This window comes from Diabrotica virgifera, chromosome 4, assembly GCF_917563875.1.
Source record: "Diabrotica virgifera virgifera chromosome 4, PGI_DIABVI_V3a".
NCBI classification, from domain to species: Eukaryota; Metazoa; Arthropoda; class Insecta; order Coleoptera; family Chrysomelidae; genus Diabrotica; species Diabrotica virgifera.
In genome coordinates, this window is record NC_065446.1 from 96,281,891 (window position 1) to 96,307,702 (window position 25,812).

A 25,812-nucleotide genomic window follows, 5' to 3' on the forward strand; every position below is an offset into this window, starting at 1 on the left:
CCGAATTACAGGATGTCAAAGTTAAACTTTTATTTTATTTATTATTGAATGTTTCCTGACAGGCAGGATAACAACACCCGACATTTGGTTTAAGCGGGGTGTTTTTAGAACGAGAAATCTAAATTCGCCACCAAAAATTATGGACGCCTAATCATTACCCCGAGGGCGCCTCATACGTCTTGCAGTGCTCATTTAATATTTTCAATGTTTTTTTATTACCCACTCTACATAGTTACCAGCCTCTGAAGATCCCCAATATGTTCGACTAAGGGCAGGCCCGGACTGGGCCGCCGGCCCACCGGCCAGCGGGCCGGTGCGCCTTTTGCATTCGTTAGTATATATCCATTAAAAAATTAGACGATGAAAAAAAATTTTTTAACCTTTACACAAAGACTAGGGCAACCATTCCCCTAAAAACTGATTTTACTTAATGAAGAAACAGAAACTGCCATAGAAACCTATATAATGAAGCCAGTGGGTACAACAAAGTATTACTTTTACCAGGTATCAGAATCAAATAGCACAGATACGACGCGCGGCGCCCTCGAAGACCATTTTTACGATTCGGGCGCCTTTCGTAGGTATCAATATCTGGTGTTTCTATTATAATACATAGGTAGCTTAGATACGACGCGTGGCGCCCTCGAAGATCATTTTTACGATTCCGGCGCCTTTCGTGGGTATCAATTTCCGCTGTTTCTGTTATAATAAATAACTTAGATACGACTCGCGGCGCCCTTGAAGACCATTTTTAGATTCCTTTGTCTTTTGTAGGTATCAGTATCCACTGTCTCTATTATAATAAATAGCTTAGATACGACGCGCGGTGCTTTCGAAGACCATTTTTAGATTCTGGCGCCTTTTGTAGGTATCAATATCCAATGTTTCTATTATAATAGGTAAATAGCTTAGATACGACGCGCGACGCCCTCGAAGATAATTTTTACGACTCGGGCGCCTTTCGTAGGTATCAATTTCCGCTGTTTCTATTATAAAAATGGTCTTCGAGGGAGGTGCAAGTTGCATCTAAGCCATTTAATTATCTAATACTTGATACAAACAGCCAAACAGTGTTACATCCCACAATTGGCCTATAATAGACAGGTGTAGTTTTCTACTCTCCATAACTACATTATACATATAGGATTTTTGCGCCCCAGAATCCTAAATAATGAAGCCATTGGGTACAACAAAATACAAATTGTCAACTTGTATCAGGTATTAGATAATCAAATGGCTTAGATGCGACGCGCGGCGCCCTCGAAGACCAATTTTACGATTCAGGCGCCTTTCGTAGGTATCAATATCCGCTCTTTCTATTGTAATATAAGAGTGTTACATCTCACAATTGGCCTAAAATATACGAGTGCAGTCTTCTGCGCTCCTTAACTACATTATATATGTAGGATTGTTGCGCCCTAGAATCCTACATAATGAAGTCCGTGGGCGTAGTAAAAACGCAACTTTGTCAGAATTCGCAAAAAGTGGCCATTTTAATGTTTGGTATAAATATTTAAGAAATTCGATATGCATCCTTTAAAAATAAGAACTTGCCAATATTGTAACATCCCATTAATCATTTACATTCCATTTATACTCCGGGCACTGAAGTGAGGCAAAAAGTCGCCTCACTACTAGACTCTCGTGCCTGATTGCCTCCCTTGCCACATCTGTAGCAGGAGTCGCTCTGTTTTCTCCTTTGCAGTCGGTTTTACCATGACCAAACTGTAGGCATCTGAAGCATCGCTGGACTTGCAGTCTCTCTTTCGTATCTTGCACGAGTTATAGCCAATATGTTCTTTTTCCAGTGCTTTTTTGGCTACGATGCGCGTCAGTCTTGACTGTGTTATTTGTGTTGACTTCTTTATTTTCCCTTATAGAGACAAGTTTGATGTGTTAGATTTTCTGCTGCCGGTATACCTGAGAACCTGTCTTAGGATTTCTTCTTATTTGACATCACTGTCTATATTAAATATATCCACCTGGTCCTGATAGCCCCGGACGTTCTCTACTACGTTTTCGTCCGTACGGGCCACGCTTATCTTCTTTAGGTGTTCGGCCTGTTCCTTAATGCCACTTCGAGCTTTTGGGCCCCTGTACCTAATCTTCTTAGCGCTTTTGACACCAATTTGACTCTTCCTCGTATCTGCACTGCCTTTGTTTGGCGTTAGCAACTCGGCGTATGATTTTCCACCTCCCTTCACAATCACCTTCTACGTCACCACGTTCATACTCCTCCAGCGCGAGGTGGAGGTCCATACCCATAAAGGTGACTTCGATGAGCTTCCTGAGGTTCCTACCTCTGTAGCCCCCCTATACTCTTAGGGACGCCTCTCTGGTCTCCAGTGTCTCTATGTCTTCCCTCAATAATTTAGAGATAATTGCCAGTAGTATCTTGTCCCATTCCATTTCCGTGATCCCTTTCTCTACACGGATCATGAAAATAGTCTGACGACTTCTCCGGTTCTCTTTTTCCTGTCTCTACCTTGTAATTGTGATCATAGAATGAAATGTGAGGTCTCTTGGTTTGTATGTACCTACTGCACTTACTACCAGTTTCGGTTTTTCCTGGTCAGTTCGTTGGACCTTTCCCCTTCACCTAGAAGTCCAGGTTCCAAGACCATTACTAAGTCGCCTGGAGGTTTATTTCCTCTTCCCGGTTTGACGACCGTAAAGTAAATTGATCTTCTTTCTATTCGAATTTATAATGTTAATTTTTTCAAATCCTCTTTCCCTTGAGTTTAGGACCGTTGCGATCATTTGTATCTTTCTTTTACTAAGTTATTCGGGAAATAACTCTTCGAAGTCTATTTGTGTGGACACGCTTGCCGCCTCTTAGTCGTTCCTACCTCACCGCTATTCTCCACTATTATATTTCGGTTCTCAATGCTGCCGAGGGCGAATTCTCTGAAAGTGCCCTCCATGTCTTCGGTGGACAGTGGTCTTCGATAGTTTAAGGACAGTGCGAGACGGTTCTCCAATAGGAAGACGATCAGTGGAAAGACCACGAAAACGATGGAACGACAACTTACTAGAGGCACATTGAAAAAACAGACAGTTATGTCTATACAGAAAGAAGAAGATATATTTGGTGACTCTTTCAATGTTTTTTAACTCATTCTTGATTTCGACTTTCGTGTTCTTATGGTCGGACATTAGTTTCACTAAATTATTTGTAACTCTGGTAAGTTTATTCATTGCTCTTACCATAGCCGTTATTTCGGAACTCTACTCCTTCTCTCTAGATCTTTTCTCCCCAAGTGAGGAGCTCCTTTGCAAGGTTGCCTCAGCTGGAAGCTCTGTCTTGTTCAGGTCCCTACCCCTGACCGGAATTCTTCCAACAGATCCCCTTTTTCCGAAGTCTCCTTCCTCTTTTCTTCTTCGCTAAGTACTTTCCCTTTGTTCCCTTCAGTACTGATGAACACGATATTATCATCTCATTCGTAGCTTGTTCCAGCTGGCATCACCACCGGTGACTCGCTCCATTGTCCCTTCGTTTTGATTTATTTTTTCTGCGTGATTAAATACTTATCCATATAGTTACCATGAGTAGAGGCGAATTATACTGTCCGGGGAGACAGTGCGCCCTTACCCACGTTAAGGCTTGAATTTCAAATTTCAAAGGGTTTCGTCAGTTCTACGAGGGCTCCGTTTGCGGCTGTCTGATCTAGGTCATTCACCACTCGGCACGGATCGCCTGACACCGTGTGGTTGCGGATATTTTATCTAGGTTTACTCTTCTATTATACGGAGTGTTAGAGCGCTCTAAAATTTGAGAAAATTTAAAAAGTGACATATTGAACACCAATCATGATTCTTGTTAATTGTTTTTGAACCAGTAGATTCCTCTGTAGAAGCAGTTGAAAGATTACTCAAACTTTTCAAAAATTTGTTTTAAATCTCCAGAGATCACTAAAAACTTTAACAGAGTAAAAGGAATACTGGGAAACTGAAGCTATATTTTTATGGCATCTTAATATAATTTACTATTTCCAATAAAAATAGTAAATTACTTTATGGATTTAAATTAAAATAAACTTAAAAAAATCACAAGTAATATTTATAGCTACGTATTTTTTATGGGAAATAAGCCACAATTTTACTAAAAAATGAATTTATTAACGTTTCGAATTAATTTATTAAAGTTTCAATAGTATTTTGTATTTTGACAACGAAACCCGATTTGGGCTTCGAAACGTTAATAAATTCATTTTTTAGTAAAATTGTGGCTTATTTCCCATAAAAAATACGTAATTATAAAAATGCCACAAGGAAATAGCTTCAGAACAACATTAATATTTATAGCGTTACTTGAAAATACATGCGTTAGGATTTGAAAAAAGTTTGATGTAAAGGAGGGGGGGTCTGGCGCCTTTTTTTAGGATTTGGGTTGGCGCCTTTTTTATGTGCCAGTCCGGCCCTGACTAAGGGAGTTAATGGGAACTCCATTTACCTTTATTCCAGCTGTTTCAACCTCAAGAGCTTTTTTCAAGATTTCTTCCGAGTAGGCATTATAAAGAATTCTGTCTCATCCCACGTCTGATTTCAATTTCCTCTGACAGCTGATCGTTAACACGTACTTTTGCTCGTTGCTTATAGAATAAATTCGATATAATCCTGAGGTCATTGTAGTCTATGTATCTTCTTTAATTTCAAGACATGCATTAATTGTTCATCTCGTACTTTGACGATTGCTTTATTATAGTCAATAAAACACGCACATATATATTGACTGACGTCCAGGCCCCAGGCACCTTAGTATTAGTATCGATGGCCTAAAAGCAATACCTCGTAAGTACCAAAAATCACGCTTTTGGTGCCGCAATACTGATATACACCTTTTCTACCAATCACCAGACTGGTAAAGTTTATAATATAAACTTGCAAAACCAACTTTTACGTTATAATCGAAATTAACTACCATAGCAAAATAAACACATATGAGGTATTGCACGCAAAAATATTTAGGCGAGGTATTGACACATGATGAAAAGTACGATATTCGTTGCTTTGCGCCTTTATACCTACTTTTGGTGATTGGTAGAAAAGGTTTATATCAGTACTGCGGCACCAAAAGCGTGATTTTTGAATTTTTGGTACTTACGAGGTATTGCTTCCAGGCCATCGGTATATTAAGTGAAAAATGAGCTTCACTAGTTTCTAGGCCTTTGCGAAACCCAAATTACGTATCATTAATGTTTATGTTCGGTTTATGATATAGGTACATATTCGGTCATGGATGACTTTCCGTCGCAACTTTAGAACATGGGACATCAAGCTGATGGTGCGGTAGACGCCGCATTCTCTTACGTTTTTCTTTTTAGGGAGCCATATTCAGTGCCGGTTTAACCTAACTTCGGGCCCTGGGCGCTGGAGGTTTAGGGGCCCCCTTCATTGCTATTCGTTGTCAGTTTTTTAACAAGAAAACACATGCATTAACTATAAAGGTTTATTGTAAAATCCATAAAATATTGTTTTAAACAAGCAAGAAGAATAGCAAACGTAAAAAATACATTTAAAAACATAAATAAAAAACAGAAAGTGCCACAAAACAACACATGACAAGCAAAAAACATATTCTAAAAATACATAAAGACAAAAATTAGATCACTTCTTTTCTTGACTTGGCATTCGCAAACAGCCATATAATATTATCACAATTCAGTTTCTCCAGTTCTTCATTCTCTACATACAATAGTGATAATGCGTCTAGGTTTTCTTGACCCAAATTTGACCTTAAATATGTTTTTATTATTTTTAAAGCCGAAAAAGACCGCTCGCCTGACGCATTAGAAATTGGTATCGTCAAATAAATTTGCAGTAAAGTTAAAATATTGGGAAAAGTTGCTTTTACATCCTGAAAGAATCAAATGTTTCATAAATTGTATGATGTTTATTCAAATTTTGGCATAACGTTACAAAATGGGTAATTTCATTATGCAAGTTCTCTTTGGTTTCATCAACATCGTTTTTGCATAAAGTATTAATTATTGACGTCTTGACTTCTTCTTTATCCTAGATTTAAAAAACCTCTAAAAGCTGATGTTACATGGTTGTAGCATTCAATTCGCGATTCTGCAAACAGCGACTAATTTTCTAGATTCTAGATTTTCTGCGACAGCGATTTTTTGTCGCTGCGACTACAAATCGCAAGTGGAGTGCTAGCTTTAGAGGACACTGTATAATGCCAAATTGCAATTTTTGTAATCGCTTTACTTTTGAATGTTTGAAAGAGTGTGTATCTTTATCTATAAATTAGATTTATGTATATTTATTTTTGTCTTTCGTTTAACTATTTTAATACGACTTATTTTGTTCCTATTTTAAAAGAACTTATTTTAAAGCCAAAAAGTGAGATAAATTATTATTTAAGCCCCACAATTCAAAATGAAATTATTAGAAACTAAAAAACTTCGTTTGTGCGATTATTTTGGATACAATTCGAGACATGGCAATTGATTAATAACCTACACAGTTTTTAACCACTACCTGGGTAGTTTTTAATCAATGACATGCCGAATCTAACAACTTTCTGTAGTTTTTGGAAAAGGGCATCGCCACAAACACTGGCACGGGGCCTCTGTGGGGCTTGCCTATGGGACTGTGTATAGACGTGAAGAGATGTAACAATAGAACAAAGGCGTTTGCAGTGTATTGGCGTATCTGCGTATGAGATTTTTTCGGAGAATATGTAAATTGTTTAGAGACTTTATTTTTTTATGATTAAAAGGAACGGGCCCCTGGGCGCCCGCCCCAAGCGCCCAGTGGATAAACCGGCACTGAGCCAAATAAAGATCGATGTTAACCATTCTTTGGGTAATATGCCTGAGCTATAACTTGCGAGCTACATCTAATTTATATTCTATTTTTAGCTTCTTGATGATGGGTAAATGACCATCTATAAACAACACAGTCCTCTAACTATAATATTAACGTATTTTTTGAAATAATTTATTTTTATTGTTAACACAATATTTATTTTGCAGTTTGTGGTTGGCTTCTTCAGCTTCCTGGTGTTATTGTGCTGCGAAGGAGCAACCGCAGGGTTTAGGGCTGCTCTGGTACCAATCCATGCTTCCTTTGGACTGACGACTTTCATGCTAGCCATAGCAGCCTCTCTTACAGGACTTACGCAGAAAGTTTGGTTGGTGCTAAAGTACGTATTTGACAAATATTCTATAAGATTATTTAATATCTATAGCCAACACTTGTCAAATAGCATGAAGTTTAAAATAACTAATACATAAGTGGTCTTCCAATAGGAACTTTCGAACTTTGACAGTTAGTAGCCGCCATATTGTTGAATATGTCAAATTGTCTGCCACATTGTCAGAAGAACAGGCACGATGGAAAATCATCAAGAGCAAAGTTGAAGGAAAGAGACCGAGGGAAAGATCTCAAAGCCGTTGGCTTTGAACTAGCCCAGAACAGAGAAGATTGGAAAGAAATTACAAAAATTTTATGTTATCATCACATCCCTATAAGGGATGTATGGATATAGCGTATATAGCATATATCCAATATACGATACGCTGATGACACGCTAATAATAATAGATAACCTAGCAAATTTACAGTTACAGTATTTGTTGGAAAACATAAACACGCATACCAATAAGTATGGTCTAAAATTGAACATCAAAGAAACTAAATTTATGATTATAACAAAGAAGCAATACACAAGAGAAATTAAGAGGCGAATAGAAATATCGAGATAATCATTTATTAAAATGAAAAAGTTACTACGCTGCCGGGACATAAATCTGAAATTAAGAACGATAATGTTAAGTTGTTATGTTTTGTCCGTTCTGATGTATGGCATGGAAGCTTGGACACTTAAAAAGATAAAAACATCAAAAACATTTGGACATTCGAGATGTGGTATTACAGGAGAATGTGGAAAATACTATGGATAGAGAGAGTAACAGTATCAAGATGTTTTGCTGAAGATGGGGAAGGAATGCGACGTCATAAAATCCATACAAACGAGAAAACTGGAATATCTAGGCCACATAATGAGAGGGGAAAAATACTCCCTGCTAAGACTCATAATCCAAGGAAAAATCTCGGAAGAGAGAAATGTGGGACGTAGGAGAATTTCCTGGTTGCGAAATTTAAAGGAGCGGTACGGGTGCAGTTCAATACAATTGATCAGAGCTGCAGCCAACAAAGTTAAGTTTGCTGTGACGGTAGCCAACCAGCGATAGGAGACAGTACTGCAAGAAGAAGAGGATATAGCATACAACATCTACAGATCTACAGACATCCAAAGTGAAAGTTATCCTCCAACACCAAATTGTTCTATATGGTCCACATAATGTTCAGAAAAAAGTCACACCATTTTGAGCGTCGGGTTTTGGGGGGAGAGGGGGGAGAGGGGGGAGAAATCGGTAAATTCGTAGTTTTTTACGTTTTTCGTCAATATTTCTAAAACTATGCAGTTTAGCATGAACAACCTTCTATACAAAAATATTCTACATAAAATTTCAAATAAAAAAGGCCCTATGCATAATTCTTCTAAAATGAACGGTAGTATATTATAATTGGTCCAAAAAAATGCCTAACCCAGACATCCAAAGTAAAAGTTTTTCTCCTACACAAAATTGTCCTATATGGTCCACATATTGTTCAGTAAAAAGTTACACCAATTTGAGCGTCCGGTTTGAGGGGGAGATGGGGGAGAAGTCGGTAAATTAGTAGTTGTTTTACGTTTTTCGTCAATATTTCTAAAACTATGCTTTAGCGTAAATTATGTTCTATACTCAAATTTTCTACATAAAATTTAAAACAAAAGAGGTCCAATACATAATTGTTATAAAATTAACGGTTTCAGAGTTACGGAGGGTGAAAAGTGGAGGTTTTCGATACTTTTTATATTTATTTGGGCAATTTATAATATTATTACTGATGAAAGAAATTTTTTTGTAAATAAAATTTGCTATTTCAGTGGCCGATGGTATGTTAGTGATAAGCCCTTGAAGAAACGTCAACCTCACAACCCAAAATAATCATCAATTGTCCAAATAATATAAAAAGTATCGAAAACCTAAACTTTTCACCCTCCGTAACTCTGGAACTGTTGATTTTATAACAATTATGTATAGGACCTTTTTTGTTTTAAATTTTATGTAGAACATTTTTGTATAGAATATTGTTTACGCTAAAGCATAGTTTTAGAACTATTGACGAAAAACGTAAAAAAACTACTAATTTACCAACTTCTCTCCCATCTCCCCCCCCCCCCCCCCAAACCGGACGCTCAAAATGATGTAACTTATTACTGAACAATATATGGACCAAATAAAACAATTTGGTGTTGGGGGAAAACTTTTACTTTTGATGTCTGGGCTAGGCGTTTTTTAGACCAATTACACTATACTACCTCCGTAACTTTGGAACCGTTCATTTTAGAAGGATTATGCATAGGACCTTTTTTATTTCAAATTTTATGTAGAACACTTTTGTATAGAAAGTGGTTCATGCTAAACCGCATAGTTTTAGAAATATTGACGAAAAACGTAAAAAACTACGAATTTACCGATTTCTCCCCCCCTCTCCCCCCCCCCCAACCCGACGCTTAAAATGGTGTGACTTTTTTCTGAACATTATGTGGACCATATAGAACAATTTGGTGTTGGAGAATAACTTTCACTTTGGATGTCTGGGTTATGCCATTATTTGGATCAATTTTATCATACTATGCATATGCAGGAGAAAGGAGAATCCGAGTAAGTCGATTTCATATGGCTCACAAGTATTCGGCCATTCACAGATCACAACTTTGTGAATTTTGCGTCATTACTTTGGCCTGTAGTCTTACAAAATGCAACTGATCCAGGAGCTGAAAGTAAACAACTATAGGCAACGAAATGTGTTCGCTGAATGGGCACTGGAGCAGTTAAATACTGACCCTAATTTGCTAATTAAAACGGTATCAGTATTGTGCGTATATCGTGTTATTTGTTTGAGCTATATATATTGAATAAATCTTTTTTTTTAGTTAAAAGGATACATTTAAACCTCAAAGAATTTTTGTACATTTTTAGCATACCATGTAGACTTAGAAACATGTTGAGGTGGCAAAAAAATATAGTGAAAATTCAAAAGCTTATTTCCTTTATTTTCATTATTCTATTAAAGTAAATTTCTATAATGTCTTACTTCTTTAAGTTCTGAAGTTATTATATTCTGATAAGCCTAAAGATTTGCCGATGGCATCGTTTTAATATCGGATAGAGTTAATAAAGTTACAAATATGCTACAAACGCTCTATGAGAAGCAAAAAACAGCGAAAAACAGTCTTGTAGTCAGCGATAAAATTTAGATTGAAGCATCGACCAAGTCATAGCTTACAAGTGTCCAGGGCATGAGTTTTGCTTAGGCCGAGATAATCTGACAAATGAAATACAAAGAAGGATAGGTCTCACATGGGCTGCCTGGGCAGTGCCTATCTCGGCCCAACAAACAGGTAGTAGGTCTTTTAAAAATGTCCCAAGTCGGCACAAAGATAAAATCTTCCCGATATAAAATATACCAGCTCGGCCCATGGGGTATTAATTGTTACTATCAAATAATTTTACATATCAGTGGAAAAAAATACATTTATAGTAAATACATATTTACCATAATAGGTACATAGAAGCTAAATTAGGTATAATTTCAAGTTAAAAACGTAATTGCTTTTGACTACATGAGCAGTGGCGTAGCAGTCAAGTAGATAAGTAATGCCGAAATGGCGACACATAGGGAAATCAATGTGTTAGAGAGAGAGCGTTTTATCAATGTGTGGGAGAGAGACAGATGATGTGACACGCCCCGACGCTCCGTGGAAGGAATCTACTAACTTATAGTTCAACTTTTATCCGCTAGACGTCACTAGTAGTCACTAATCAGCCGCCATTGTTCCATAATATTTTTGCCGCATGTCCGACGTGTCGTCGAAGGAATCTACTGACTTATAGTTCAACTTTTATCCGCTAGACGTCACTAGTAGTCCTAGTCACCCGCCATTGTTCCATAATATTTTTATAAATTATGTAGCTACCGAAAATCTTGGGGCGTGTCACATCATCTGTCTCTCTCCCACACATTGATAAAACGCTCTCTCTCTAACACATTGATTTCCCTATGTGTCGCCATTTCGGCATTACTTATCTACTCAGTCAATAGCAGCAAACAGTCAATATGTCTCAAACATCTAACCAAGTTTATCCTATGTATCAGTAGCGAAATCGATTCCACGGCCAACATTTCCAACCAAGAGAAAGTGTTGCTTAAATTCGCAAAGAACCCAATATTTTCCCTAATCTATAATTTATTCTGGGAAGCTCTTAGAGCAGCTGAAGATATGGACCAATGGAAAAAAATTGTTCAGAATATTGGAAGACATCACGATCCTCAGTAATGGGGAAACGACAAGAGAGAGAGAGAGAGAGAGAGAGAGAGAGAGAGAGAGAGAGAGAAATTCTAAGATAAAATTATTATTATTCCTACTAGTGGGGTACCTACCTGTTAATCCTCGAGCCGATCTGGGGGGTTTTTAAAATGTACCTGGGATATCATAAAGGATTACAGGATTATAGTGAGCCGAGATGGAAATACCCCGGCTTCCTTTGGTAGATTGAACAACATTTTCAAGTCTACCAGTTTATTTAAAAAGGAAGGTATTTTACCTGTTCTTACATTTGGTGCAGAAACACTAACTCTGACAAAAGGAACAATAAATAAAATAAGAGTTACACAACACGCTATGGAAACATCAATGTTAGGTATTACGATCAGAGATAAAGTAGCAAGCCTAGACATAAGAAGAGGAACAGAAGTCACGGATGTCGTTGAAAGAATGGCCATGGCTAAATGAACTTGGGCCGGGCATGTTGCCACATTGACGAATTATATATGGACTGGAAAGATTCTGGAATGGCAACCAAGACAAGAGGCATACCGAAGCAGAGGACAACCACCGACTAGATGGACGGATGTTATACATAAAGTGTGTCACCACAAATTGGATTCAAGAAGCTTAAGATAGAAATAGGTGGAACATTTTACGGGAGGCCTACATTCAGAGATTATAGCCTAATTGTTGAAATTTAAATCAAATAATAACCGACAATTGAAAATAAATATTTGGCTTTAGCTAGTTCGAGATCAATCATTATTTCCGATATTTCTAGATAAATATTAATCCTATAAATACAAGGGCAACAGAGTCATCATTATTATTATACACTCACGGACAAAAATATTGGATATTTTGAAATTAACGGGTGAAATAAAATTTTTTGTGCTGCCCCCAGTGTCATAGAAATAGGATTCCCTTTCCAAATGCGATGTTTTAATGTATCATATAAATGGTATAATCGGATTTAAATTGAATATGGGCTATATGGTGCCCAATATAATTTTTAAATTGAATCTCATCAAGGTAAGCATTCACTATTCTACCGACATGAAGACCTGCGTCATGGTGCATTAACACGAATTATTTATCCAATTTAGCTGGCAAATGACAAAACATGATCTTATAAAATGTTTTTAATGTACATATCAGCTGTCATTCACCCAATCACCTCCACAAGTATCTCCTTTTCAAAAAATACCACTCCATAGCACTGTGCCGCCACCACCAAAATTAACACTCTGTATGAGGTTACATTTGGCATGCCGTTCACCATATGAAAGCAAGATTTACAAAACATCGTCTACAAAAAAGTTGGCAAACAGTATGTCAGTTGTAACCTCATACAGGACGTTAGTTTTGGTGGTGGCGGCATAGTGCTATGGAGCGGTAATGTTTTGAAAGGACATACCGAACACGTGAAGGTTATTAGGCGAATGCCAACTGATATGTACCGGGTGTCCCAATAAAAATGGCTCTCGGCTATATCTCAGGAACCGTTTATAGTAGAGCTTTGAAATAAAAAAATTTATAACAAAAGTTGCCTCAGGAAAAGCCTGGAAATTATTTTCATAATTGTGGGACCACCGCTAGAGGGCGTAATTGAATATCAAAAATTAAAAAATCTAAATTTTACAAAATTTTCCTAACGAAGGGGCACTGGAAATCCGATCGTCGTATTCTTCATAAAATTCTACGCATACTTGATTTGACAAGTTTAGGTCTACCTTTGGAAATAAGAGGTAGGGGTGAGTGGGAACCTTGTTATGAAAAACTGGCTGTGAGTCCGGTTGTGCTTAATCAAATTTTGCAAACTTGGTCTTGTTGAAGATAGATCTTTTTCATCAATGTAAAAGTTATGATTTCGAATAAACTTACTGAGTAATATGCCAGCTAGAAGGCGTTATTTAATTTTTTTCAGAAATCTAGTGTTCCTTGGAAAATATTAAATACAGACATGCATTTTTAATACCATATTACAAAATTAGACAAAATTAGCAACAGAATAGCGAAAACCGCATGTTAATACCTTTTTTCTATCTCGAGATATCTTACAAAACGTGTAAATTTAAAAACATAACTGTTACTGTCACCGGTAAACGAAATAATTCATTAAAAGTAGTGTGCTATGGAAACAACAAAGAAACATTTTCCAGCTCTCAACGTATATTAGGTCTTTTCAACGCTCCTCATTTGTTTCGAGCCTCGTTCATATCTCGTATATTAATATTATACACGGATTATACGGCATATGACAGAGGCTCAAAACAAATGAGAAGCGTTGAAAAGCCCTATTACAAAGAAATAAAAACAACTATTTAGTGATAACATAAACGTTCAAATTTTTGCCCATCATTTTCGTTGCAAACATTTACTCTTTCAAGAGTAGATTGAACAGCAGTCTCAATTTCTGCTCTCGATATGCTTTGAATGGCGTTTAGTATTCTCTGGATAATGTATTCTAGAGTAGTGTATGATGGGCAACAATTTGAATATTTAGGTCGTCACTAAGTAGTTCTTTTTGTTCTGTGTTATATTTAATTTTAATAGTATTGCTTCTCTTTATATTGTTGTTTTAATTAATTATATTTTTATACGTTGACATCTGGAAAATGTTATTTTGTTTTTTTCCACAGCACACTACTTTTCATTAACTTAGTTTACCGGTGATAGTAACAGTTATGTATAAAATTTACACGTTTCTCGAGATATCTTGAGATAGAAAAAAGGTATCGACATGCGGTTTTCGCTATTCTATTGCTAATTTAATCTAATTTTATAAAGTATGATTAAAAATGCATACTTGTATTTAATATTTTCCAAAGAAAACTAGATTTCTGAAAAAAATTAAATAACGCCTCCCAGCTGGCTCATTACTTATTAGGATGGTTCAAAATTATCACGCTTACATTGAAGAAAAAGATCTGTCTTCAACAAGACCCAGTTTTCAAAATTTGATTTAGCAGAACCGGACTTACAGCCATTTTTTCATAACAAGGTTCCCACTCACCCCCACCTCTTATTTGCAAAGGTAGAGTTAAACTTGTTAAATCAAATATGCGCAGAATTTGATGAAGAATACAATAATCGGATTTCCAGTGCCCCTTTATTAGGAAAATTTTGTAAAATTTAGATTTTTTTATTTTTGATATTCAATTACGCCCTCTAGCGGTGGACCCACAATTATGAAAATAATTTCCAGGCTTTTCCTGAGGCAACTTTTGTTATAAAATTTTTTATTTCAAAGCTCTACTATAAACGGTTCCTGAGATATGGCCGAGAGCCATTCTTATTGGGACACCCGGTACATTGAAAACATTATAGAAGATCATGTTTTGCCATTTGAAAGCCATATTGGATATGACATATTAGTGCTAATGCACGTCTTCATGTCGCCCTCATGTCGCTTCATAAGTATTCATAGTGAATACTTATTTTGATGAGATTCAATTTTAAAATTATACTGGCCAGTATATAGCCCTTAGTTATAAATCTTATTCCTATGATACAGGGGGCTAAGGATAGCAGCACAAAAAATGTCATTCCACATGCATATGCAATATTTTTGTCCGCGAGTATATTATAATATACGTAAATAAAAGTAATTACTGAAGGTGTCGAAACGCCACTGATACCCAATTTTTAACGTTTTCTGCAAGTGTAAAGATTCTTTGAGGTATTTAACGTATGGGTGGGCATGGCTTTTATATCTCCGCATAACTTTGAATGCACATGCTGAAAGGAGAATTACGCAATCGCGTATCCAACTTTCATTTGGTTTTAACAAATGAGTACTTAGCGTAAAAGTTAAAAGTCAAGGACTACCGCCGTTAACTTGTTTTCATAATGTAACATTTTTCCTAATTAACAATAAACAATATAGGATGTCTCAATACAAATATGATATAAAGTATGGAATATATCTACAAAAAAACTCAAATTTGCAGTGGTAAATTTGCAGTTACAAACACGGTAAAAATGAGTGGCCCACACAATATTAGCTACAAAAGAGCTGATACGAATATTACGTAGCGCACAAAATTATAGTTTTATTTTGAAAAAAGTTTCCATATTATTTGCTAAATTTGAAGTAAAACGCGCCACAAAAGAGCCATAAACTGCAAACTTTATCAAAGGTGCTCTTTTGTGGCGCGTTTTATTTCAAATTTAGCAAATACTATGGAAAAATCTTTCAAATTAAAACTAATCTTATTTTCCATTAAAATGAAAATACATTTTTGCGCCATTTAACATTCCAGCCATCCCAATATATTTTTTTTTCAATATAATTTCTTTGTGTCCATCGAATGTATACTAGACTTTTTTCTATTGGGAATAAATTAAAGAAAAATATTGGCATGGCTGACAAATGAACTCGGATTGCCCGATCAAGTTTAACGTCGTAACCAGTAGACCATTTCGGCGATAATGGTTTAATGGATTATACTTTTGGAGCTCGATAACTTCTAAATGGTTTAACTAATGGAAATAAATAATAATTTCGTTGCAAAACGACACCAAAAGTCGTCTTATATTTCAGTTCCTTCAGAGAGCGTCATAAACACTCTAACCGGTGTCAAGCATTCTTAGGTTATCATCAGAGAATGTATATGTTACCGTAAAAACCCGATTTCAGTTAAAACCCGAATTTACTAGGAAAAACTAGTTTTAACTATAGGCTCTAGACAATTCTAGTTTTAACTAGTGAAAACTAGAACTATCAAATATTTTCACTTAATTCTAGTTGACACTAAACATAATTCAGTCAAAACTAGTTTTTACTAAACTTTTCAGTAATTTCCGGATTCAAATAAAAATCAGTAAATAATCTGCTACCGCGATTGTTTGCAAATCATTTTTCTAAAACGTAAAATACATACAGGATAAGATCATAAACGTAAAAAATGCCAGTCCTTTTGACCACGTTGTTGTACTATTGTCTTGCATCCAGGCTGCTAACATTTTCTCGACTTGGTTAGCTCGCTCGACTGAACCTTGACTCTTGCTGTTCCTTGATTTTCCATGAACTAATTTTGCTTCAGGCCAGTATGATATTACCTCTTTTATAACTGCATTAACGAACTCACGACCATTATAGTACATTCTTTCACGGTTTTTGCTCTAAATTTTAAAGAACCGACATTGACATGAAATTTGGCATACGTATATCTTACATGTCAAAGAAAAAAGTGATATTGTGCCGATGTGTGCTTTTGCCCTGGGGGTGACTTTCACCCCCTTTTGGGAGTGAAAAATATATGTCCAAAATAAGTCCGGAAATGGGTAAACTGACTAATTTTAAGTAACTTTTGTTCTATAGAGCTTTTTCGTCAAGTCAACACTTTTCGAGTTATTTGCGAGTGAATATGTTCATTTTTCAACAAAATAACCACATTTTTAGACGGTTTTTCGCAAATAACTCAAAAAGTAAGTATTGTGTCGAAAAAAAAACGTTCTTAGTATAGCCTATAAAAAAGTAAAAAAAAAATGGTGTACGCGTTAGGTCTCTGGATTTCGTAGAACCAGAGTTATAGCCAATGAAAAATATATTCATATTCACCAAATTTCAAATAGAATATTTCGTCGTGAAATATCCAAAAAATTAAGCACTTTTTGGGGAAAACCCTTTATAACTTTTTTAAAGTGTTTAAAAAAAGCTTTATTTCTGTTTTTACAAAAAGTTTCTAGCATTAAATTTAAGCAAGTTACGCTCAAAATGAAGTTGGTCCCTTTTGTTTTGCCAAAAAAAAAATCGGGAAGACCACCCCCTAATTAGCAACTTAAATGAAATTAATCGTTACGGCTCCACAAATTATTTTACTTATGTTGTGTTTATATGATCTGTAAGTTTCATTGATTCAATGTGCATATTTTTGAAAAAATTTGGTTTCAAAGTAAAATTTTTAAAAATTTTAATTTTGAAAAATATGCTTTTTTTTTAAATAACTTAAAAATTGTTAGAGATACCAAAAATCTCTAAAAACAAAAAAGTCAGCATTGCTTTTCTGAATATCATGTATTTTTTTGTTTTTCTGCTAGACAAAAATTGATTAAGATTTGGTGTTTCTAAATTTGCATACATTCGTGATCAGTGACTCGTTCAACCCCTTTTAACTACAGCCTTTTCATTAATAAGGATTTTGAACCGATGAAACTTACATATCATATACACAATACATACACGAGTCAAGAAACTTGTGAAGTCGTAACGATTAAGTTCATTTAAGATACTAATTAGGGGGTGATTTTCTCGATTTTTTTATCAAAACAAAAAGGGACTAACTTTATTTTGAGCGGAACTTGTTTACTTTTGATGCTAAAATTTTTTTTTATAAAACAAAAATGAAGCTTTTTCTAAACACTTTAAATAAGTTGCAATGAGTTTTCCCCGAAATGTGCTTCATTTGGTTATTTCACGTTAAAGTATTCCATTTGGAATTTGACGAATATGAACCTATTTTTCATTAGCTATAACTCTGCTTCTACTACGTATAGAGACGTGATATATACACCATTTTTTTTAATTTTTTACAGGCTATATTTTTTCTACAAATGTTTTTTCGACAAAATACTTACTATCTGAATTATTTGCGAAAAACCGTCTAAAAGCGTGGTTATTTTGTTGAAAAAATGAACATATTCACTGCCAAATAACTTGAAAAGTATTGACTTAGTGAAAAAACTCTATAGAACAAAAGTTACTTAAAATTAGCCAGTTTATCCATTTCCTGACTTACTTTGGACGAATATGTTTTCACCCCCAAGAGGGGGTGAAAACCATCCCCAGGGCAAAAGCACATATCGGCACAATATCACTTTCTTTCTTTGACATGTTAGCTATGTGTGTGCCAAATTTCATGTCAATCTAAGCGGTTCTTTAAAATTTAGAGGTTTTGCGATATTTTACCGTTAAAGAACGGACTATTATTAGAATGTAAAATGCATGGTGCGCCAAAAGTCAAGAATATATGAGTTCATTGATAAGCAACTTCTGCTGCCCTCTTACTTTGTAATGGTCTCAATAAAACAAATTTTGTTAAATGGTCTTGATAAACCATATTAAACATATAGCCGTGATCCACTTGTGATTGCATATTGATCAAATCTACTTAACAGCGACTATTCAATTCTGAATGCAATATAGGTTTCGACACAAGACCATTCTCCGCTTTATTGTTCTTCCGTTAGCAGGTTTTATACATTGATTTAAAATTATTGAACATATCAATTGTCATATTTGCGTATTTTTTGGCAGTTTAAGTCTTCAATTTATCTCAACCTCCATGACCCATAGCAACGTGGGCCGCTTCAATTATGTCAAAAATGTCTTCAGCAGGTACCTACATAATATTTAATGGGTTCAGTCTAGATGCCAACTTTTTTATTTCGCCAACTTCAACAATTCTAAATCGTTTTGGAGTTTTCTTGGCAGACAATTATTCCGCATCATGTAATTCGGCCATTAATTTATTAAACATGCTTTTGGTCGCAACATTGTAGTGACTTTCTTTCTTCTCGCTCTGTTCCTTCTGTAAAATCTTTTCCAAAAAACGTTATTTCCACGTTCTTATACATCTGCTCTCAACCTGATCTTCGACATTATCACTGGTGAATAATACACAGTAGTCCAATATAACCAATAAAAACGATGTGGAAATATTAATAGCACACACTAGTTTGTTACCAACCAGCCGCCTTCGTCTCTAACCCTATCCCGAACAAGCCAAATCATATTATTTGTCTCTTCTCGCAACGATTTTAACTGGTATTCGCTAGTAATTCCAGTAAAAACTAATTTGAACTAGTATAAACTATTCTAAATGAAATGTGTTCAGGATTTTTAGTTTTAACTGAATTTAGCAGTCAAACCTGCGCAAAAGGCGCATAGTTAAAACTAGTTTTTCCTAGTAAATTCGGGTTTTAACTGAAATCGGGTTTTAACGGTAACATATACAGAGAGAGTCTGTAAAGTGGAATAAATTCAATATCTCAAATACTAATTGTTTTTTTGGAAAATGCTCAGACCCGTCGATTAGTATTTCAAATTGTCCTTTTTGACATTCAATAATAATGTATACAGGGTGTCCCAATTTAGAGATATGACGTCATCGTCGATTTTCTTAAATGGCAAAACTGTCATTTTGATAGCTAATTTGATAGGGTTTGTAAAGTTATACATAACTGCAAAATATCAAATTTTTATTCTCTACCATTTACAAGATAATAGAAAATAACAAAGTTATATCTGTAATTTGGAATATATTCCATAATTAAAATACTAACTGTTTTTTTGAAAAATGCTCAGACCCGTCGATTAGTATATCAAATTGTCCTTTTTGACATATAATAATAATGTATACAGGGTGTCCCAATTTAGAGATATGACGTCATCGTTGATTTTCTTAAATGGCAACACTGTCATTTTGATAGCTATTTTGATAGGGTGTGTAAAGTTATACACAACTGCAAAATTTCAAATTTGTATTCTCTACCATTTAGATGATAATAAAAAATAACAAAGTTATGAAAAAGAAGTAATCAACTAATAATTGAATTTAATTATTTCAATAAATTAAGCAAAAACTCATAATGTTGCCCTCAATTATTGTCAAATTGTCAATGGGCAACGTTATGAGCATTTGCTTAATTGAAATAAATAAATTCAATTATTATTTGATTACTTCTTGTTCTTCATAACTTTGTTATTTTTTATTATCTTGTAAATGGTAGGGAATAAAATTTTGAAATTTTTCAGATGTGTATAACTTTACACACGCTATCAAAATAGCTATCAAAATGATAGTGTTGCCATTTAAGAAAATCAACGATGACGTCATATCTCTAAATTGGGACACCCTGTATACATTATTATTATATGTCAAAAATGACAATTTGATATACTAATCGACGGGTCTGAGCATTTTTCAAAAAAACAGTTAGTATTTTAATTATTGAATATATTCCAAATTACAGATATAACTTTGTTATTTTTTATTATCTTGTAAATGGTAGAGAATAAAAATTTGATATTTTGCAGTTATGTATAACTTTACACACCCTATCAAAATGACAGTGTTGCCATTTAAGAAAATCGACGATGACGTCATATCTCTAAATTGGGACACCCTGTATACATTTTATTGAATGTCAAAAAGGACAATTTGAAATACTAATCGACGGGTCTGAGCATTTTCCAAAAAAACAATTAGTATTTGAGATATTGAATTTATTCCACTTTACAGACTCTCTCTGTATATGACTTTCTCTGAACCAACTAAAGCATATTGGGCTGTTAGTGTCGAATCGCAACGAAATAACGTATTTAAGAACGTTTTAATTCCCTTAGAATAATTAGATTTCCCTCAGCATTCTTTGCTCCGGCATTCGTTTGGCTTGCAAATTTTTAGAAGCCACGAAGGTGTTACCTTAAAAATGGTCCCAATAAAGTTTTATTTTGATATTTTCTTAAAATAAAACTTTCGCTTGCTTTTAGCAGATGTAGCTACGACACCCATGCCACTTATTTCGTTGCAATTCGATACTAACAGCCCGATAAGCTTTAGTTGGTTCAGAGAAAGTCATCATATACATTCTCAATTTTCTTTTCCAATGGTCATTGAAATGATGTAGCAAAACCTGTGGTATAAGGTTTCATAAATGTTCTTTTCCAATGGTCCCATTGCTTTGCTGTTGATTTCAGAGATGGATTCCCATCGAACCTCTCGGGTCTTAGATACTTCTCCATTATATTGATTAAATTTGCTCTTCGTTTTGTTTAAAGTCAAGCCGTATTTGTCTGTGGCTTTCAGAAAGTTGTCAAGATTTTTGTCATGTTCTACTTTCGTCTTGCCACAAACAGTTATGTCATCACTGTAGGCATATTATGTCCCTTCAAGATTTTCTGTGCATATGAGCCAGTCGATTGTTCTTTGAAAACTGGCTACACCATTGGTAACACCAAACGGAATACGTCGAAATTGGTACAGTTTACCAGCGGCTTCAAAGGCTGTGTACAGCTTTTCATGTGGAAGGATTGGGACCTAATGGTATGCACTTTGAAAATCTAGTGCACTAAAGACAGTGAATTGTGACACTTTGGAAACCATTTCCTCAATATTTGGCAGTGGATAGGCATCAAGTTGTGTGAATCGATTAACTGTCTGAGAGTAATCAATGACAAGGCGCTTCTTGTGAGTTTCGTTTTTTTTTTTTTGGTGACAAGGACTTGCGCTTTCCAAGGGGATTGACTTTCTTCAATAATGTCATCGTTTAAAAGCTTCTTCACCTCATTTTTAATAAAAATTTGATCTTCAGCACTGTACCTGCTTGATTTTACTGCTATTGGTTTACAATTTGAAGTCAGGTTACAAAATAAAGGAACTGCAGGAACTGAGGCTTCAACGACGCTACATACTTTGAATACTTCTTTAGGTCCTCCAAATTCAAACTCTAGACTTGAGTGGTTAGATAAAACATCATGACCAATTATCAGATCAGCACAGAGATTTTTTACTATAAGTAAGTTAATGTTGTCATATGAGTGGTCACCAATTTTAATATTTTGACATGTTACACCTTTAACTTGAGAGGAATGCGATAATGAGGCCATAGAAACAGTCTGCGTACATGGCTTCCTAGGGAGTTTGCACATGTTAGCGAAGTCTTCATTAACAAAACTGACAGAGCTACCCGTATCTATAAGGGTATCAGCACGAAGGCCTTTTATAAAAGCAGGCACGACAGCTTTCTTCAATGAAGCAGGAGTAGTAGCAAGAATGTAGGCTGTACAGTTATCGTAGCTTTCAGATACATTGGTAGATGCACTAGTGCTCTTGGAGCGGCAAACCTTTGCAAAGTGCCCCTTTTTATTACAGGATTTACAGATGGATTCCCGAGCAGGACAGTTCTTCCTTGGATGTATTGGCCCACTGCAGAAAAAACATTTGTGTCCTGACCTAGAAGAGTTAGCAGTAGAGTTGGTAGCAGCGGCCACAGTGACAAGTTCAGAATTCGTTGGAGACCTCTTTGACTCAAATTGATAGTTACCAGGTAGAGCACTCAGTGTTGGATTTTGACTTGCATAAACCTGAGAGTTGAGCTCTGCCATTTCCATTGAAATAGCCATATTATAAGTTTCTTCCAAAGTTAATGTCAGACTCTCTAATAATCTTGATCGTATTGTTATGACAGTTCCGTAGATTGTTCCTACATAGAAAGAGTCCCTCGACGTGAAAGAAGAAGTAGTCACGTACGAGAATATTCTGGATGTCATGGAATAACCCAGAAATGTCTGGTGACATCTAGAACGTCAGAAAACTATATAAACATTATGTGTTTGACATTCTATAGTTCAGTTGTATTTGAGATTTTGAGTATAAAAAGTTGTCAGTTTGTTCAAGTTGTTAACGTATTGTAATATTGTATTGGAGTTTGAATAAAGTTACTTTGAAAAAGTTGTAACATTGGTGACAGCGGTGGGATTTAAGAGATATTGAAGAAGATATTGAGAATTGTTTATGGTAAATACCAGATCATCTAAAGTTGAGAAGGAAATGGATACATCCGGACCACCAGCATGGTTTTTAAAAATGAAAGAAAATGAAGAGAAACGTAGGCAAGAAGAGAAAGAAAATGAAGAGAAACGTAGGCAAGAAGAGAAAGAAAATGAAGAGAAGCGTAGGCAAGAAGAGAAAGAAAATGAAGAGAAACGTAGGCAAGAAGAGAAAGAGGAAGATAAAAAGCTTAGAAAAGAAGAGGAGGAGAGGCGTAGACAAGCAGAGGTAGAAATTATGAATAGTTTGTCCCAAATTCACGAGCATTTTCAGTTAGAGGTAAGTCGAATTACTAATAAAATAGATATATTAGAAGAAAAACAAAACTGTTTAGATAATAAAATAGAACAACAACAAAATTATTTAGAAAACAAAATAGACCAACAACAAAATCATTTAGAAAATAAAATAAAGCAGCAACAAAACGATTTGAAATATAGTTTAGAAAAACAAATAGTAGAGTTAGCAAACAAAGTTAATACCCAAGCTTCTTTATCTCATATTGTTTCAGTTACTAATGTCGAATCCGAAAAAACAGCCCTTTCCTCTTCCATCGTTGATCCAGGCATAATTAGAAGTAGCAAAATTTTAAAACCACCCACGTTTGATGGCCAAACAGCGTGGGAAACTTATCGTTTTCAATTCGAAGCTGCAGCTAGAGCAAATGGCTGGAGTGAAAACGAAATGGCAGCTTCCTTGGTGGTGTCGCTTCGAGGCCAGGCAGCAACCGTCCTTCAATTTCTTCCTCAGGATTCACCTAGTTATGACTCACTTGTTCAAGCTTTAGAAACAAGATATGGCCAACAACATCTGAAGCAGGTTTTTCAAAGTCAGCTGAAAGTTCGATATCAAAAACATAATGAGAGCCTGCAAGAATTTGAAGCCGATATTAAAAGATTATTACATTTGGCATATCCTCAGGCACCAAGAGATTTTCTGGAACAAATCGGTATACAGGCTTTCATAGATGGACTGCATGATATCGAAATGCAACAGGCTCTGTGATTACAACACCACAAAATGCTAGATAAAGCACTAATCTCAGCTCAGGAGTACGAAGCGGCGAAAAATATTTCTAGATCTCTTCCACAATTAAAAGAAATAAGATTTACAGAAAATAAGCAAGTCACTACCATAGATAATGAACAACTAGTTTTATCCCAGATATTAAGCTTACTACAAAATATCCAACAAAAACCTCGAAATGAAAACAGAAGATGTTTTAACTGCGGAAGAATGGGACATCTAAAATCCAATTGCAGAAGCCGATCCCAAGCACGAAAAGAAGAATACAAGAATGAGATCAGAAGGTCGCCTAGTTCGACATCCAGAAGCCTGTCGCAAAGTCTCACTAGAAATGATGGTAGATGGTCACTAAGAAACAGATTTCCTACAACTGATCATAGAAAGGAAGAAAATACACTGGAATTTGAAGTTAGCCATTTGAAGGAACAACTAGCGATTAGTAAAAATAAAATAGATAGATTAAGAGAACAGGTGACAATATTGCAAGAAGAGTGTAAGGTAATTCAAAATAATGCAAAAACTACACAGTCCAATCTAGAAAACGAATGTCAAAAACTGATGAAAGAGAAGAATGTGTTAAATAAACAATTGCAAGAATACCAAAATGCATTAAATGAATTACAAGTTCAAAGCCAACGTCAGCTAGCACAAAAAGAGAATGTAACCGAAGAAGTTAGTCTGCGGATGACCACAGTTGAACAGCAAGAAGATAATGACCAGATTTCTCTGGAAAACATTAAGAAGAGTCAAAAGAAAGATAACGAATTAAGAGTTATACGAGATTGGCTTAAAAATGGAGTAAGACCTCTTTGGCAGGAAATATCTAAATACAGTCGAACTATAAAGGCGTACTGGGCTCAATGGGAATCCTTGCATCTTTCGAATGGTTTGTTATATCGGAAGTGGGAAAGTTCCGATGGAGTACGTATAGTTCAACAGGTGGTACTGCCAAAATCACACATTAAAAGTGTGTTGGAAGATCTTCATAGCAGCCTGTCTGGAGGACATTTTGGAGTAAAAAGAACACTGGCCAGAGTTCGAGACAGATTTTATTGGATCAATTGTCGCCGAGATGTAGAAGAATGGTGTAAGAAATGCGACTTATGTAACGGTAGGAAAGGCCCTAGAACAAGAAGTCGTGGTAAAATGGCACAATATCTTTCCGGAGAGCCTTTTGAACGACTTGCAGTTGATATTCTCGGTCCACTTCCAACGACAGAGAGAGGTAACAAGTACTTAATGGTTGCAATGGATTATTTTTCAAAATGGCCTGAAATTGCACCTCTTCCTAATCAAGAAGCGACGACTGTAGCAGAAGCATTCATAACACACGTCGTATCAAGACATGGAGTTCCTTTAGAGTTGCATTCTGATCAGGGACGAAATTTTGAATCCGAATTATGGCAAGAATTAATGAAAATCTTGGGTATTAAGAAAACTCGAACTACGCCTCTCCACCCACAATCAGACGGAATGATCGAAAGACATAATAGAACTATTTGTCAATACCTCTCAATGTTTGTTGCTGATAATCAAAAAGATTGGGATACCCTAATACCTCTATTCCTGTTAGCCTATAGAAGTTCTGAACATGAAGCAACCGGTTATTCTCCATCAATGATGATCACCGGAAGAGAAATGAAGCTTCCTCAAGATCTTATTTTCGGAAAATTGCCTACCTGTGAAGAAGAACCTTCATCCCTGACGTACCTAGAAAGCTTAAGAGAAAAACTGGAAAAAGTCCACGAATTTGCTCGTAAAAGTTTGAAGCTTCAAAGTGATAAAGCCAAGTCCAGGTTCGATGTGCAAGCTACAGGGACAACTTTCGAAAGAG

General features: G+C 35.6%; 1 protein-coding gene across 6 annotated transcripts in view; it reads left to right on the top strand.

Moving 5' to 3' along the window:
• The window catches only part of LOC114329807 (transmembrane ascorbate-dependent reductase CYB561), a 561,950-nt gene that overhangs the window by 522,063 nt on the left and 14,075 nt on the right, over positions 1-25,812 (top strand). For all 6 annotated transcript variants that reach the window (XM_028279039.2, XM_028279038.2, XM_028279037.2 and 3 more), the window contains one exon: positions 6,987-7,156. In XM_028279039.2, coding sequence (XP_028134840.1) covers positions 6,987-7,156 — 170 coding nt within the window. The remainder of the gene's footprint in view (positions 1-6,986; positions 7,157-25,812) is intronic.